The following is a 17,204-nucleotide window of genomic DNA, read 5'->3' as shown; positions in this document are numbered from 1 at the left end:
TGACCGGTACTTTTGAGTACACCCCCTTCTCCAGCCGCCGCGATCGATTGTTCTTAGACTCGGCTTTTGCTGGCTGGTTTTGGGTGATCGGTTGTGCGCCGCTCAGCTTTTGATCCTTGGTTGGTCCGGGGCGAAGGAAACCGACATGGCAGGGAAGCGCGCGAGCTTCAAGGTCCGGATAAGACCCGCGGCGGGTGGGTGAACGAGTCTCCTCCCTCCCTTCCCTCGCAGGCCACCCGCCGTGATGAAGCCCCGCAAGACTTAATCAGCGATCGTGGTTCGTGTTTAGTTGCCGAGCCGTGGAAGAAATGATCCGATGAAGTGTCTTTGAGCATGTGCAGAGTGACTTTTTAAAGAAATTAGAAGGGGAGGGGGGCAGGATCCTAAGACAATAGATCTTCTTTTAGTTGACTTTGAGCATGATCCAGCCGAAGTTAAGCATTTTAGGAGTGCCGTGGATTGACTGATTACAGTAGCAAAAGTATAGATCCTCGTGCAATGTCCTCTTTTACTTATTAATACAAGGGAGCAAGATGCCGTGCTCAGTGGGGTGACTTACTTACGGGTAGCTGTTCGGATTTAACTCCGCCATTGAACTCAATGGGCCGTGAGAAATGCATAACTTTGGATCATGGTCATACTTAACTAAAAGAAGGATATAGCTTTGAAGTTAGCTGCACAGCTCTTCTCCAGAGTGGATGGTCAATAAAAAAATAAAAATTTTAGCATAGGCCGGATGCCAAGCCTGACTACTCTTGACTGGAGTAAAAATATAAAAGCAACGGAAGAAAGGAATGTTAGTTTAATATTATAGCTGCTATCAGGTATGTTGGGGGTCCAGAATACCAGTAGAAGCTCTTAGGAGTGCTTTTCTCCCAACCATTAACTTTCTGTAAGAAAATTTAAGAGGCTGTGGAAAGTGGCATGTTTGGCAACTTCTAATTCTGAGTTGGGGCGGGATTCCTGCTTGAAACTGATGAAATGACAGCTTTCTGAAAACAGTGGGAGAACTGGTGCAGAAGCTTCTGCTCACTGGACAACTGATTTAAGGTCCTTGCCTGGCAGCAGTGATTATATTGTTTGCCTCCATCTTCTATCCTCTACCTGAATATTTGGGAATAAACCAAATATTTAAAAGACGGCACTGGTCTCCAGCAATCTCTTCTCCGAAAGAAAGCTAAAGGCAGGGATCATTGCCCATGAAACTTATATCTTCTTTCCTTGGAATGTCCAGGCTGATATGTGTGTAACTTTATTAGCTTGCTGCATTTTCAACAATATTGTCCTTGTATTTGGTTTATGCTTTGGTGTGGTAGCTGAGAGTGGTTTACTTACATTAAATCAGAGATGGGAAACTGTTGCCCTGTAGAGCAGATGATGTTGGCTTCCCATCAGCCTCAGCCAGCCGAGCCATGAGTGAGGGATGATGGGAGCCATAATCCAGCAACATCTGGAAGGTCACAATTTCCCCATCCCTGCATTAAAGGATATTGCTTTAAATACCTGCATTATGCTTTCAAGTACAGTGGTACCTCGGGTTAAGTACTTAACTCATTCCGGAGGTCCGTTCTTAACCTGAAACTTCTTAACCTGAAGCACCACTTTAGCTAATGGGGCCTCCTGTTGCTGCTGTGCCGCCGGAGCACGATTTCTGTTCTCATCCTGAAGCAAAGTTCTTAACCTGAAGCACTATTTCTGGGTTAGTGGAGTCTGTAACCTGAAGCGTATGTAACCCGAGGTACCACTGTACAGTACTTCACATACAGTCATCTAGCTATTCTAATAGCAATCCTTATGTAGCCCAGTAAGGTAACTCCGTATCATCTTCACCCACTTTGCAGGAGGGAAGGACTGAGCTAAGAAAGAGAGGAAGAGCCTGTGGCTCACGGGCAGAGCTTTACATGCATATGCTCCTGGGTTCAATCCTCAGCATCTCCCCAGTCTGAAACCCTTGAAAGCCACTGCCCGTCAGTGTAGACATTACTGAACTAGATGCACCAATGGTCTGATTCAGTATAAGGCAGCTTCTTATGTTGCTGTGAGAGTAGGCAGTCACCTAATGATTTCATGGCAGAGGCAAGATTCAACCTGGAGGTTGCCTGATTTGTAGCTTAGGCTGTAGTTCTGTACACACATACCTAGAGGTAAGTCTCACTGAACTTCTGCATAGGATAGGATAGCTGATCCAATAATAATAATAATAATAATAATAATAATAATAATAATAGATAAACTTTATTTGCATTAGCCAACGGCCATAGCAACATAAAACAAGCAATATATACAATTAAAAAGACAACAATGGGTAAAAAATCTGATCCTATATCAGATTATGTCTGTCTCTCAGCTACTACATTAGGACTTAAAATATTACCGTATTTTTTGCTCTATAAGACTCACTTTTTCCCTCTTAAAAAGTAAGGGGAAATGTGTGTGCATCTTATGGAGCAAATGCAGGCTGCGCAGCTATCCCAGAAGCCAGAACAGCAAGAGGGATTGCTGCTTTCATTGCGCAGCGATTCCTCTTGCTGTTCTGGCTTCTGAGATTCAGAATATTTTTTTTCTTGTTTTCCTCCTCCAAAAACTAGGTGCGTCTTGTGGTCTGGCACGTCTTATAGAGCGAAAAATACGGTACATTTAAAACCCAGCAATACCTGGTTAAAAAAGAAGAAAAATGCAGACAAGCTTAGTTGATCTATGCAGTTGTCATCATCTATAGACCTTAAGGTCAGCATTAGAAATTAGCCAGGCATGTCTTGCAACTGGTGCAGGTCCAATTGCGACCACATGGAGATCTCTGGATGCCAGGTTGGCGACTGACATCTCCATCTGGCTGGCCCCTCCACCTTTCTTGAGCAGGTAAGCAGAACAGCTTCTTTATTGCATTTATAGCTTGCCTTTTTCTCCAAGGAGTACGTGGTTCACCCACCTCCTCAGTCAATCCCTACAACAACCCTGTGAGGTAGGTTAAGAGGCTGTGACTGGCCCTAGGTCACCCGGTGACCTTTATGACTAAGCTGGGATTTGAACCCTGGTCTCCCAGGTCCTATTCCGACTTAGATGTCACTTAGAGGAGGATCTGAAATATTTTCCTTGAAGCTTGAATTTGTTTTATTCTGTATTGCTTGATTTGATATTTCAATGTGTTGTAAACAGCTTTGAGATTTTTTCTTTAAAATACAAATTGATATAGAAATGAAATGAAGAATAATAATAACAAATTTAATTGGGGGGATGGCGCCTAGACATTCCGCTGTGGCGACCGTAATCCGTGTTTAAGGCGCCATTTGGCGCTGAGCTTATATGTCTGAGTTTCTTAAGGGGCTTTTGCGAAAAGTAATATTTTGCCTTCTAAATCACTGCAGGGTTGGGCTGAGACCATCCTCTTTAGGAAGCCGCAGTTGTGAAGACATTACTTCTCTGCATATCGATTTTGATCTCCAGTGGAAGGGACTTTCTGCAGGGTCTTCCTGCTGATCTTTGCCCCTGCTTGGGCTCCTAATAAAAGGTAATTTTTGTTGTTGTGGCCAGTGTGATGTTTGGGTCTGCGGGGCCATCTAGAAACAAAAACCCACAATGGAGGTCCTTATGAGCAGCTGTGAGGAACGAGCCCAAGGACTAAATGTTTGCGGAATATAGTTTTACTGCAGTGGGAGAACTTCCTGGATCATATTGATTGCCTAAGTGCAGTGAGAGCGAGGAAGAGGGAAAACTGAGTTTCCTGGCAAGAGAACTGTTCTTTGGCTGCTGGCCTATTCTGTGTCTTCTGGGCTTGGCAGTGGAGCTGTCTAGCGAGGTCTGTGGCTTGACAGCCAATGTACTGAGCAGCAAGGAAGCTGTCTAATGATGCCAGTCAGGGTTATCGAAAGCCTGAAGACTGACGCTGAAGAGCAAGTGAGCTGCTTACCAGGTTGCTGGGAGAAAAAGATATGTTACATTTGGGGACAGTAGACATATATATTTGGGGCCCCTTTATAAAACTGCCACCCAGCCGATCCCCAAAGTAGGGTCACACTACTTCAGGGGACTGTTAATCTAAAGCAGGGGGCAGCAAGGTTTACCTCGCCCAGGCCGATTCACTCCTCCATGGGCCAGATCGCGCCTGTGATTTCCGGCATCTGTGCATGTGCAGACATGATTTCTGGTGCCTGTGTCTGCGCAGACGCAATTTCTCGCGCTGCAGAAGCGAGTCCCCATGCTGCACCGCTTTAGTGCAGCGCACAAGGACTCACCAAGCGGGTGGCTTGGTCCAGGGGTGGCTCGTGGGCCGGTTAAACAACCCCCATGGGCCGCTTATGGCCCATGGGCCTTAGGTTGCCTACCCCTGATCTAAAGTGAGTCAAGTGGAACCGAAAATGTGACCAGTGAGAAGGAACCAGCATGAGGGTCAGAAAGGCGATTGGGTAAAATGAGAGAACTTCTAGGGATTGGGAGATTGGGCAGGTAGTCAAATCAAGGATGTCTCATCTGGAAGTTAACCTGGGGGAATAGCCTTCCTGAATGGATTTACCTGTTGAGAACACTGACTATGGCTTGACACTGACTCATCTTGCTAGTGTCGTCATTCTATCTAGTACAGTGGTACCTCGGGTTAAGTACTTAATTCGTTCCGGAGGTCCGTTCTTAACCTGAAACTGTTCTTAACCTGAAGCACCACTTTAGCTAATGGGGCCTCCCGCTGCCGCTGCACTGCCAGAGCACAATTTCTGTTCTCATCCTGAAGCAAAGTTCTTAACCTGAAGCACTATTTCTGGGTTAGCGGAGTCTGTAACCTGAAGTGTGTGTAACCCAAGGTACCACTGTATGTATTTGCAGTTTCATAGCATTCAGAGTTGATTGTAAGAAGCTTGTCTCTGGAGTCTAAAGCAGAGACTTCAGGACTTCAAAACCCCACCCCAGGCGCTTTTTGTAATCAATTCTCCCATTACCATTACTGCAACATAGCTCCCTCAGGAGGAGTTAAGTTTTTGGATCCTCAGGATTGAGTAGAGCTCTGGACTGGCTTATGCTGCAGTCTTGGACTTAATGAAGTTATAAGACCACAAAGTCAGGATGTCTGCATCCAGATCTGGGGTGTGGGGTGGATCCTGTAGGGCTCTTGGGGCCCCCTGATTCTACAGGTTCTCTGGATGGAGCATCTCTGAGTTAGGGCCTTGGAGGGAAGGGGGTTGTTCCTCATGGCGTCATGTCTCCCCCCTGACCAAGAATACACTGGGAGCTGTGGTAGGGTCTTCTCCGATATGGAGGTTGCCAGGATGGGCCAGCAGAACCTTGATTCATCTCAGTGGACTGGAGTCTGATATAAGGTCTGGTTGGTGCATCCTGAGACATCTTCCTCTTCTGTGCCTCTTCCTCCTTGCTCTTACCCTGGCATGAGCCACAGGCTTCCTGGTTTTTCTTGCAGCAGAATGGCAGAATGAATAACAATTGGCAACTTCAAAGAGATCTTTATCTGGGCGCTTCCTCTGAACAGGGGCGAATTCCACTTCATTATTTATGGGAAGGCTGGGGCAGATCAAGGGATTATTGATCTGAAAGGTGTTAAGAGACAGAGCTAAGATGTCTCTGAATTTGCTGGCAGAGGCAGCAAGAAAGAGGAGGCCTAAGAAGGTTTCCCAGTACATACATTTTTTCTCTACACTTTTCATGACAGATAACCCTACTCCCTCAACTACAGGCAACTATGAGAGGTGTATCTAAGGTGTTAGTTTGGAAACACTGGCAATTCATCTTTTTGAGCCCCATCTCTGCGCTCCCAAGAAAACTTTCATTGGAGGATGTGAAAGTTTGGAGAGGAGTCTCTGATGCCAAAAGAGAAAGATAATCTTGCAGGCGTGGGACAACCAGCCACCCACACTCCTGCTTCTTGAACTGATGCACCACGCTAGCTCACACTTTGCTGTAGGGGTTTCCCAAGATGGCCGCTGTCTTGTACCAGGCAGGTCCTTGCCCGGTTACGTTAGGGTCTTGTTTGCCTTGCCTCTCTCAGTTCTGTGGCCTCTGTCTCTCCAGCAGCCATGGAGGAGGCCAGCACTGTGGAGGAAGGTGAAGTCACCTCAGGGATGCAGTCCTTGGCAGTGGAAGATGAGCCTGCCTCAGAGCTACCTCCGACCACCGAGGAACAAGATGACACAGCCGGGGAGAGAGATGGGGAGCAGTCGGCGAAGGGAGACGAATCGGCCGAGGAGGATTGGTGCGTCCCCTGCAGCGATGAGGAACTGGAGTCCCCAGACAGCTGGATGCCTCCCCCTGAGGAGATCCGGCGCCTCTATGAGCTCATTGCTGCCCAGGGGACCCTAGAGATCCAGGCAGAGATCCTACCCCGGCGCAACCCTACCCCAGAGCCTGACAGCGAAGATGAGGATAAATCTGATGGGCAGCTGGAGAACCAGGAAGAAGAGGAGGAAGAGAAGTGAGAGCGCATGTATTTCTTTTTGCGGGGAGAGGGGTAATATTTGACTTGTAAAGGGAGTTTGGGGAAGCATCCAAAATCTGAGATGGTGCTGGTGACAGGAAAGGAGGGAGGGGCTACAGGCTCTGGTGCTGGGCGGATTCCCATTTTTCTCTCTTTGCTGCAGGCCCCACGTGCCAACGGAGTTTGACTTCGATGATGAGCCTGCCTCCCCTAAGAGCTCCTTGATCAATCGTCGAAGAACTCCTGGTATGTTGAAAGCCACCCGCCCACCCTGGCTGTATTGGGACGACTGGATTTCTCCCTAAACACACACACTTTCCAGAGAATCCTGGAGTCATGCTTGATTGTCCTTGTTCTCTTTTGAGGAGCCCCATTTGCAACCTCAGAATTTAGATCATGCTCTCGTGCACCCTGTTCTGGCTTACTTCTGTCACAATTCTGACACTCCTCTCTCAAACTGAGAGGTAGGGAACCTCCCTCCCACTTCAGTCGGGGACCATTGGCCCACCCACCAATCCACCTCCACCTCCAAAAGGTAGGGTTGCCTCTCCTTCCTGTAGTTTGGATCTGGCCTGCTGGCATGAGCAAGGTATTCATCTTCAAAGGAACAGGCCATCAGCTGGCCTGAATGCGCTTTCAAAAGGGTCCCTCTCTAAACAGGAAGTCAGCCTCTCACTTGGGGAAAGCTTTGAAGGTGCTCACAAGGCCCAGCTGTCAGGCAATCTGATCCACAAATATAAAGCTCTCTTCAGGCATGCTGGAAGAAATGCCACAATGGTCTGGATCCAGCTCACAGGATACAGATTCTCCATCCCTATTTAAATGCTAGGACTCCAGAATATTGCTCTGAAAATCCCGCCTGAAGTCCCTTACGTCTGCCCAAGAGGTTTAACATGTGAGACTCCCCTACAAAAGTTAAGGCAAATTGGCTGACAGTTTTCTGTTGTCTAGACCTGGTGTAGGGAGAACCAGTGGCCCTCCAGATTTTGCTGGAGTACAACTCCCATCAGGCCCATCAAGCATGGCCAGTGGCCAGGGATGATGGGAGCTGTAGTTCAGCATCATCTGGTGGGCCAAAGGTTCTCCACACCTGGTCTAGACAGGAGCCTAGGAAAGGGAGAAGGGCATGGACAGGAAGACCTACATAGCATGCTTATATATTTATTGGATAAAATTTATACACCACTTAATTAGAGAGGAAAAACCTCAAAGCTGATTACAAAATACTTTAAAGTTCCTCAAAGAAGAGATTGGGGAAATTCTAAACCTATGCAAAATGCAGACCCTCTTACAGCGGTGAAAACAGAGTGTAGATTTGGATCTAGTTAGGGAAGAACAAGGGATGCAGGTGGCGCTGTGGTCTAAACCACTGAGCCTAGGTCTTGCCGATCGGAAGGTTGGCGGTTCGAGGCCCTGTGATGGGGTGAGCTCCCGTTGCTCAGTCCCAGCTCCTGCCTACCTAGCAGTTCGAAAGCACGTCAAAGTGCAAGTAGATAAATAGGTACCGCTTCAGTGGGAAGGTAAACGGCGTTTCTGTGCGCTGCTCTGGTTTCACCAGAAGCGGCTTAGTCATGCTAGCCACATGACCTGGAAAAAACTGTCTGCGGAAGCGGACAAACGCTGGCTCCCTCAGCCTGTAAAGCGAGATGAGCACCACAACCCCAAAGTCGTTTGCGACTGGACTTAACTGTTGGGTCCCTTTACCTTTACCTTTAGGGAAGAACAATGGTTTCCTGGCACCTTGCATTTGAAGCCTACCTCTCATTTTTAAAAACCTGGACCCAACTTACACTTCCCACTGAGTCCACAGATCCTAACTGGTGTTTATTTTATTTTCAGGGACCTCAGCTAAGAGCCAGAAGAGGGAGGCTCGCATGGACAAGGTGCTGTCAGATATGAAGCGCCACAAAGTCTTAGAGGAACAGATAATGAAGACGGGCCGAGACCTCTTTGACCTTGACTCAGATGATGTACCCACTCCAAAACGGCCACCAGGTCTCTTCCTGCGCCAGCGCAAATACTGAGTGCAGTGGAGGCAACAGGACCTTTTAAAATCCTTTCAAGCCAAGTGGAACTGTGGACTTGTGGGTTCAATGCGAGGCGAAGGAAATTACTGGACGGACCCATTGGGTCAGACAATGTACTTTGGTTTGCATCTTGCACTGACTGGCAGGAAGCACTTGCTTTGGGTTATTTGAGTGTAAATAAAAGCTGGTGAGTTTGTTTTTACTTGTTAAATTCTCTTGTTTTTGTTCTTAGGACCTTAAGAGTTTGGTGAGGGTACAGAGTGTCTTCCCCACAGTGGTGCTCTGCTTTCAAAGGCCTTGGGGGGCCTTCGAAGCACAGGGCGCCTGCAGCGATAAACCTCCACCCCCTCACCTCTCTGCCCCACACTTGGACCTGGAGAGGGAGAGCAGGGGATTCTTCCTGAACTCATGCTGCCTTTAGGGATGCGAGGTCAGGGACACCAACACCAGATAGTACTGCTTGGAGAAGCTCCTGGTACATACACATTCTGACTATCAAGGCCAGCCAAAATTTGCGGACTGCTACCCAGGAAAGCAACATGAGCAGGTGTGGGTGTGTGGCAAGCCTTTCTCTCTTCCCACCTCCTGTGGCAGGTGAGGACGCAATGAAACTCTTGCTCCTGGAACTGTATGTACTGGGAAGCAAATGTCTTTGTTAGATGTTTTTGGCAGGCGCAGAAAAAGCTTGTTCAGGAGGAACAGGGAAGAAAACTGGGTATGTCAGACTCTGACAGATCAAGTCAAAGTCTTTTTTTTTTTTTAAAAAAGGGAATGCGATGCGATTTTTCTTTCTAATCCTGTAGCAGATTTTTGCCACTTTTTATTATTAAAAAAACATTTTTTTTAGAAGCTGGTATTGAAATCTAATAAGCATGCCCTAAGTCACTTACAATACATGTTTACTTGGAAGTCTATCCGTGTCCATAGAATCATAGAATTGTGGAGTTGGAAGGGACCCCAAGGGTCATCTAGTCTAACCCCCGGCAATGCAGGAATCTCAACTAAAGCATCCATGGCAGATGGCCATCCAACCTCTGCTTTAAAAGCTGCAGTGAACCTCCCGAGGGAGTCTGTTCCACTGCTGAACAGCTCTTACTGTCAGAAAGTTCTTGATGTTTAGTCAGAATCTCCTTTCTTGTAACTTGAAGCCACTGGTTCGAATCCTACCCTCAGTGGGGTAAAAGCTGCATTCCTAACCCCACCTATGTGGGAGCAAGCCCCATGGAGTTCAAAGGGACTTACTTTTGAGTAGATATGGTTAGGATTGCAGCCCTCAAGTGTGTTTTGGGTTACAGCCACAGAAACCGGGTGGATGGCTGTCAAGACTGATTCCAAGTCGCAGCCGGCAAGATAGGGATGCAGGCAAAACATATGGATGTAAAAAGCAGGCAGAAGGACTTGTCTTCTTCTGTGTGTCAGTATTCTGGTCATGGTGGAGGCCTGCGCCAATAATTCTCTCCCCGCCCATCCCATGCATACAGTCATACCCATTATTTTAATAACTCGCATGCAGATCTGCAGTGACATATTGCTCCCTCAGGCTATTGACGTCCTTGATCCAATTAGTAGACTTTTCCCTGACTGGATTTTGTCAAAGTTTCTGAGCAGTGACGTCCCAGTCTGAGGCATTTATTAAATGTCGGGGTGACAGCAATACTTCAGGCCACGGTTTGCTTCCTTCATGGCCTGTGCTCTGCCACGCCTCACAACTCATATTGAGCCAATAGTAAAGAGGATTCTGATTTTTTTCCCCTCACAGTAGAGAAAAATTGAGACACGAGGCAGAGGGTTCTAATTATTTTATTGGGGTGCAGGTTAATTAGCAAGGCTCTTTTGGATTAAATCCTGCCACACAAACGTCGCGGTAACAGATGCAGGGTGGGAATTAACAAATGATCACAGACAGGTGGAAATAGTGCTCACCTTGGCTTGCTTCTCTTCCCCAACCCACCCATTTCCCAAAAAACTGGAGAAGTCCATGCTACTAAAATCAGGATTGTTGAACTTCAGTAGAACTCAGAGGCCTTCTGGTCCTGGGCTGTAGACAGCAGCACTTGCACTTGAATAACCCCAGACTCACAAGAGATGAGAAAAGGCCACAAGGACCCATCCAGATCAGCGTCTACCACCAACAGAATGGCAAGAAGAGGAACCAATGTATACCATGTCACAAAGGTCTATAGAACAAGTATTTTAGGTCACAGCATCACATTGAGAGAGAGAAAAGGAGCCCCGCCTCCCCATCTGTGATACATCCCTGCGTAGATTTTAGTTCAGATGCAGAACTCCAAAGTTGGAAGGGGGGGCCATCCCCCCCAGTACAGTCTGCACAATGGTAAAATAAGAGTTTCCGTTCCAAGGCAATATTGTGGGAGGCTTTGATGATTGTGAAGAGCAGCAAACACTATTGGTGGCATTATGGGGTTCCCCCCCTCTCTTGGCTACAATACCTGATCCTGAGCAGGCACCTACCGACCAGGGGCAAAGATATAGTCTAGCGCCTGTCGCTCAGGTCCTGCCACATTGGGATGCCAGAGATCAACAATAAATATCACCCGTGGGCCATCAGTGGGAGAACCTGCAACAAATAGGGTTAGAGTTATCTGTAACCCTCAAATTGTGAAAGATCCTTAATCTTGTGAGGGCGTCACAGAATCCTGACAAGGCAGCTCAGCTGCATAAATTCACACACCGTTGGTTGCCCATGGTGAGTAAAGATTGACCATAGGTGATCAGCCATCAATGTGTCAAGCAGGATGGCATTATGTCAGCTCCCTACTATTTCTAAAGAGGTTATATCTCTTTAAGGGACGCGGGTGGCGCTGTGGGTTAAACCACAGAGCCTAGGACTTGCCGATCAAAAGGTTGGCGGTTCTAATCCCCGCGACGGGCTGAGCTCCCGTTGCTCGGTTCCTGCTCCTGCCAACCTAGCAGTTTGAAAGCACATCAAAGTGCAAGTAGATAAGTAGGTACCATACACTGCTCTGGTTCGCCAGAAGCAGCTTAGTCATGCTGGCCACATGACCCGGAAGCTGCACGCCGGCTCCCTCGGCCAATAAAGCGAGATGAGCGCCGCAACCCCAGAGTCGGTCACGACTGGACCTAATGGTCAGGGGTCCCTTTACTTTTACCTCTTTAAGAGAAGTCATATGGGTGAGCGGAGCAGGCAGTAAGGCAACCCCACCCCCTGACAAACGGATAGCCAAATCTGCAGTGACATGAATGTTTTCCCTCCCATTTCACAGATTGGGAAACTGAGGCTGAGTGTATAATTTCCCCAGGCCCAACCCCTATGATTTCTAAAAAAGGGTGGGAGGAGCAAAGTCAGTTTAATGCCTCCACATATACTTTGGACTACAACTCCCAGCATCCCTGATTATTGGCCATGCTGGCTGGAGCTGGTAGGAGTTGTAGTTCAAAACATCTGGAGGGCATCAGATGTGTAGCCTTAGCCTGTAAAGCCATTCTCTTACCGTTGTGAGCCGTTGTATGCAGGAAGGAATCGTCTACTAGGAGGCAGTATCCTTCGGACCAGCACTGAGGCTCACCCCCCACAACCAACTCACAACCAGGAGGTACTTTTAGCCCTAGAAATGGAAGAAAGAGGTGGCTGTAACAAGGAAGCTTCCTAAGTTTGTGTATTTATTCAGCAGATTGAGAGCTCACTTTTTGACTAGCATCTCAAAGCCCTGAAAAAATTTAAGATATGTTTAGAAAGCAACCAGCTCTACTGGAGCAGGAGATGGCATCAGATGTTCCTTCCAACAGGGCAGTTGCTGGATACTGGCTTTCTTTGGGTTGGGAAGGGGATGACATTCTTATCCGAAGAAGGCCCTGCTGTTGCCTTTGCAGGCCCACCTCACTGCTTTCTTCCTTCCCACAAGGAAATGTTGCTTCTCTCTCACCCCATCCCAATCCTGAAAGGTGTGGATAAAATGCTCGTATGCAGAGCTCCTTCTAGAAAAGACTTCATGGTGGGTGGGTGAGAGAGAAAGAAAGAAAGAAAGAGAGAGAGGATGGGCACAAAAAGCAAAGCACTTACATAATTTTTTTGACAGTCTTGATCTGAGTCTTTGCAGGGAATTGGGGGCGTTGTCTGCCTGATTTTACTTGCAAATGACAGAGCAAGACGGAAATATGTGGGTGAGGCGTAACAGAAGGTTTCTGGGGAGGAGGGACGCATAGGCTGCATTCACACGTCACAGAAGGCCAAACCATAGCTTAGGGAAACAGAGGAGGAGGAGGAGGAAATGGCAGCCATTTTGCTCCCTGTCCCCCACTGGCTTTTTCAGTTATCGTAGCATGGCAAGTAAGCTTAGCGTGCCGTCCAAATCCATGGCCAGGGTGTCTCACCTTTAACCATGATTTGTAGCCAAGGTAGGCCCTGCCGTTAGAGGTAGTGGCTAAAGAGAAGAGACCTGAAGCATGACCCCAGGTTTGAACAACACGAACCTTGGCTGAGCTCTTGTATGGTTTGACCCAAAAAAGTTCAGGGAAGAGCAGGTGCAAGTTCCTGTTCCTTCTGTGACTTGTTCGGAAGCCAATGTTTTTGTGCCACAGTCAGGCTTACTATGACAGGCAAACTAGGCCGTTACCGGAGATCAGAATGGGTGGAACAGGACTTGGTCTATTTATTTGTCTCATTTATTATTCCTATGAGCCTTGCTTGTTAAACCCAATAAAAGGTTATGGAAGGAAGGAAGGAAGGAAGGAAGGAAGGAAGGAAGGAAGGAACGAACCAGGGGCAATGCAGGGCATACAAATTTGCCTTATGCCTACTAGAGCTCTTTGAGAATATTGCATATTTTCAAATATACCTGAGAGCTAGAAACTTGCTTTTTTAAAATAAATAAATGAATGATTGACACTCAAGGTCTGAACAGCTGTGTGATACCATTACATTTTCTTGTTGAAGGCAACTTCAAGTCTACTGTTATTCCACTTCCACATATCCAACTAATCTACTACTAATCTACTACTACTACATGCTTTACAATGGTTAATGTTTGAACCTAACAACGACCCTGCAAGATAGATGATTATTTCTGTTTTCATACGAGGAAATTAAAGTGAGGAAGCAGCCAGTGACTCATCGAAAGCCACCAGAGTTTCCCAGACTGAAGGCCAACTCTTAACTAAAAAGGTCTTATGAGATTCCTTTGCCATAAAGTGAATAGGGCTGTTGCTCTGTTTAAAGAAATATTGTTAATTAACTGTATGAGCTTTAGCAGATTAATTGATGTGTAAATCATCATATATTTCAGCATATAAAAACAATAGTTCTAAAGAGAAAGAAAGCATTCCTTTGATTTCTAGAAGTGTCTCACGGCAGAGCCAAAATCTTACTGGAAGAAGCATCCCCATGCACAGGAAGAAATGCCTCTTCTATGATGCCACTTTCCACCTGCATGTTTTTTGGAAAGTATTTGCATTATTCCAAACAATTTAACAGATTTGCTAGTTGGCTGATTGATCTAGGGCACCGATTAACTATATATTGCAGCCCTAAAAATGACCCCTAAGGGGTACTTATTTCTGATGCTTATAAACAACAGAAGTCCTCTGCCTCCTGTTTAGGGACTCAAGAATTTCCAGCTAGTGGACAACGCATGCATGGTGGAAGACTCTGGCCTTGCAAGCTTCCCCACACACTGAAGCCCCCATATCTTGCCCGCCTGGCTGTTCTTCCAGCATTTGCTCACCTAAATGGCATCGCACCCGGGTGTTGGTTGGCCCGTAGGTCCCAGGCAGCACAGTTCCAGGCTGCAAGACACTGAAGCAAGCGTTTCCAAAGCGGTTGGCATTGACGAAGGTGCGCAGCGCACTGAGTGCCCGGTACGTCCACGGGCAGCTGCGACAGTTCTGCGCCACGCACTCCCCTTGCCGGTAGAGGTAATAGCTATGGCAGCCAGGGTTGGCATTGGCCGTCCACCCCCGCGGGGTTGGCGCTCCAGGCGCAAAGTCCCATGCGATGCCCTCGAACTCTCGCAAGATGGCCGGGAAGCTGAGTTCGAGGATCTCCACGTCGTGGCGCTGGGACTCGCGGGGGAAGTAGGGGGCAGAAGGCAAGTCTGGGAGGTAGAAGGTGCTGGGCTTCTGGATTGCCAGGCGCTCGCCCAGCTGGTAATGGGCCTGGTCTCGGATGCCTTTGTGCAGCCGGTTCATGCCCGACCAAGAGTAGCGCTTGGCGTAGTCTCGCAGGCTGCGATACAGGCGCTGGTTGGCAGCATCGCTCCCGAGGGCACGGCGAGGACATCGCTCCTCTGTGGGCATGCCCTGCTGGTGAGAGGCGGGGGCCGCTTGCCCGCTCCCCACGCGGTAGCAGTACCAAACAAACAGCAAGGCCAGGGAGCCCAGCACGGCTATGGTGGGCTCTGGCCGAGGGCGCCAAGACGAAGTGTCAGGGAGGAGTGGCGAGAGAAGGCCGTGCAGACCCCAGTCGGCCATGATAGAGGGCATCTTCAGGTGGGCTTAGAGCACCCTATCAGCACAGGCAGCTCCTTGCAGCCTTCCCATTCTTCAACGTCTGACCCCTGCCCTATTGGTCGGGTGCCCTTTTAACCCCTTGCTCTTAACCAGGTGCACCTCATTCAGTATTTGGCTCGGCCGCCGCTACACAGACCTAGCCATTCTTCTGCCGCTTCGCTTTGTTTTCTGAGGGCGGCTGGCTTCAAGCCCCATTGACTCAGTCATTTCCACTGCTACATTTCTCATTTCCTCCTCCCACCACCCCAGAAATTAAGGTCTTAGCTCTGTTTTGCTGTATTCTGGGCCAGTAAATCTCTCCACATTCGCAGCCCACCCACAATATTTCTGGACATCTATCTCCACCCATGTATTTACCCCCTCCTCATCCTCAACGCCCCCCTTAATCGCTCCTCCCTACTTGAGCCTATTCCCCCAATATTCTTCTCCCTCCCTCCCCGCCTTTCATCCCCTCCATCCCTTTCTCACCCCCTCCTCATCTCTACCTGACGGCTTGCAGTCCCTCCAGTCCTCTGAGATTGCTGCCTGCTCTTCCAGCTTCCCCAGTCACTTGTGGTCCCTCCTCTGCCTCAGCCCGGTTCCCTGTGCAGCCTCCTCTATTGCTGTTTTCCTAATTCCTCCCCGTGCACGTAGGCTGCCGGAGACATCCGGGAGAATATTAGGGTGCCCCCCCTTCCCTTTCCCCGCGCACCCGCCGAGCACACCCTTCCACCCGGCCCGGGATGCCTCCCTCCCTTTGACGTCCGTCTCCTTCCTCGTATCAGCACCAGGCCAGGCATCGCTGCGTAAAGAGACGGCCCCCCCTCCACCCCCGGCTGATGCATCTATCTCGGCAATGGGCAACGGGGCCCTGTATAAACAGCCCCCCCCGCCCGCCCCACTCCCGGGAGCGAGTGCATTACAGCACAAGGGGGAGGGAGCCAGGGTCCCTCGCTGAGTCCCACGGGGGCCACACGTGCAATGCAGAAGGCGCCCCAGCCAGGCGCAGGTTTGCAGTAAAGGGGGGGGGCAGCGTCACTGCCCTGGGGCCGAGCTCATCAACACCTCTCCCCCCCCCCCCGCTGCAGCATGGGCTCGCCCACCGGGACCACCCCTACGAGGTCACCCCTGCCCCGGTGCTCGTAGCAACCTCCTTCCCTAGCAACGGGCCTAGCAACCCCGCGCCTAGCAACTGCTCCTCCCTAGCATTCACCTTGACCTTCCCGGCGTCTCCATTGGTTACGCCAGCATTTCCTTCCTCCCCCCATCCATGAACCATGCTAAGACTCCTCTGCAGCAGAGGTGGAGGGCCTGTGGTGTGGTTCGGGGTCCCAGCACCCATCATTAGGGGTTCCAGCTTGAATAAAATATTGAATAAATGCAAGTGGTACCTCAGGTTACATACGCTTCAGGTTATATACGCTTCAGGTTACACACTCTGCCAACCCAGAAATAGTGCTTCAGGTTAAGAACTTTGCTTCAGGATGAGAACAGAAATCACATGGTGGCAACGCGGTGGCAGCGTGAGGCTCCATTAGCTAAAGTTGTGCTTCAGGTTAAGAACAGTTTCAGGTTAAGTACGGACCTATGGAACGAATTAAGTACTTAACCCGAGGTACCACTGTACTGCCAACTTGAATAAGATACTGGGGGGAGGGGAGGCATTATAGATCATAAGACATAGCACACACACATGCACATACACACAGAGACCAATTTAATGACAATGCCCATCAACTTGGGGGGGTGGGGGCTGACACCCTCAAATATTTTATTGAGGGGGCTGAACTTGGGACATTGGCCCCAGGAGTTGGCTGCTACACCCATCACCCCTGACCGCTCGCCATCCTCTGGATGGGAGTTGGGAGTCCAACCCCATCTGGAGGGTCAGAGAGTTGTTCCCTTTCCCTGCTCCATCAGTCCAGTGGAGCATGAGACTCTTAATCCCAGGGTCATGGGTCATGGGTTCGAGCCCCACATTGGGCAAAAGATTCCTGCATTACAGGGGGTTGGGCTGGATGACCCCCCTCTGCGTTTCTATGCTCTTCAGGGATAAACTGCTCCACCAGCAACTGCCATATTTAGCCCCTTGCTGGCAGCTACTTCCTTAGCCATTCCCATGGCAACCGACCCCCAAGGAAACTTCATGGACCACCCAACTCTAGAAAGCAGAGCCTGCCAAAAAAACTGCTCAAGTACTGTCTCCTCTGGTGGGCAGCAGCTCTCCAGAGCCTGAGGCAGAACTTCTTATGTCGCCTGCTACTGGAGATTTTTAGAGTGGTGGGCAATTAAGAGTT

The 17,204-nt window shown here is 49.0% G+C and overlaps 2 protein-coding genes across 5 annotated transcripts; one reads left to right on the top strand and one right to left on the bottom strand.

Moving 5' to 3' along the window:
- The first annotated feature begins 36 nt into the window (after positions 1–36).
- Positions 37–8,644, top strand: PAGR1 (PAXIP1 associated glutamate rich protein 1). Of its 4 annotated transcripts, XM_083581617.1 has the most exons (6): positions 57–194; positions 2,589–2,727; positions 3,366–3,508; positions 6,013–6,412; positions 6,579–6,661; positions 8,255–8,644. In XM_083581617.1, the coding sequence occupies exons 4-6, from the start codon at positions 6,018–6,020 to the stop codon at positions 8,437–8,439; spliced, it is 663 nt and encodes a 220-aa protein (XP_083437743.1). In that variant the 5' UTR covers positions 57–194; positions 2,589–2,727; positions 3,366–3,508; positions 6,013–6,017; the 3' UTR covers positions 8,440–8,644. The 4 variants fall into 4 exon arrangements, with proteins under 4 accessions (XP_083437744.1, XP_083437745.1, XP_083437742.1 ...); XM_083581618.1 differs by lacking the exon at positions 2,589–2,727 and having other exon boundaries at positions 37–277; XM_083581619.1 differs by lacking the exon at positions 2,589–2,727 and having other exon boundaries at positions 55–194; positions 6,016–6,412.
- Positions 8,645–10,226: 1,582 nt separating this feature from the next.
- Positions 10,227–16,208, bottom strand: ASPHD1 (aspartate beta-hydroxylase domain containing 1). The gene is made up of 3 exons (XM_083581611.1): positions 14,145–16,208; positions 11,916–12,029; positions 10,227–11,020 (listed from the first exon to the last, which is right to left on the bottom strand). Exons 1-3 carry the CDS (start codon positions 14,899–14,901, stop codon positions 10,911–10,913), a joined length of 981 nt encoding a protein of 326 aa, XP_083437737.1. The 5' UTR covers positions 14,902–16,208; the 3' UTR covers positions 10,227–10,910.
- Positions 16,209–17,204: the final 996 nt, after the last annotated feature.

This window comes from Podarcis filfolensis (genome assembly GCF_964270895.1).
Source record: "Podarcis filfolensis genome assembly, chromosome: 13".
NCBI lineage: Eukaryota > Metazoa > Chordata > Lepidosauria > Squamata > Lacertidae > Podarcis > Podarcis filfolensis.
The sequence above is the reverse complement of the archived record's forward strand: the minus strand, read 5'-3'. Positions and strand labels throughout refer to the sequence as shown.

What these genes read in the sequence shown, in the direction of transcription:
- ASPHD1 (XM_083581611.1), bottom strand. Translation starts at nt 14,901, where the DNA reads ATGCCCTCTATCATGGCCGACTGGGGTCTGCACGGCCTTCTCTCGCCA. An exon ending in CCGGGTGCGATGCCATTTAG is followed by an intron (nt 12,030 to 14,144) that starts GTGAGCAAATGC and finishes TTCCATTTCTAG; the next exon opens with GGCTAAAAGTACCTCCTGGT. An exon ending in GCATACAACGGCTCACAACG is followed by an intron (nt 11,021 to 11,915) that starts GTAAGAGAATGG and finishes TATTTGTTGCAG; the next exon opens with GTTCTCCCACTGATGGCCCA.
- PAGR1 (XM_083581618.1), top strand. Translation starts at nt 6,018, where the DNA reads ATGGAGGAGGCCAGCACTGTGGAGGAAGGTGAAGTCACCTCAGGGATG. An exon ending in GAAGAAGAGGAGGAAGAGAA is followed by an intron (nt 6,413 to 6,578) that starts GTGAGAGCGCAT and finishes TCTTTGCTGCAG; the next exon opens with GCCCCACGTGCCAACGGAGT. An exon ending in CAATCGTCGAAGAACTCCTG is followed by an intron (nt 6,662 to 8,254) that starts GTATGTTGAAAG and finishes TTTTATTTTCAG; the next exon opens with GGACCTCAGCTAAGAGCCAG.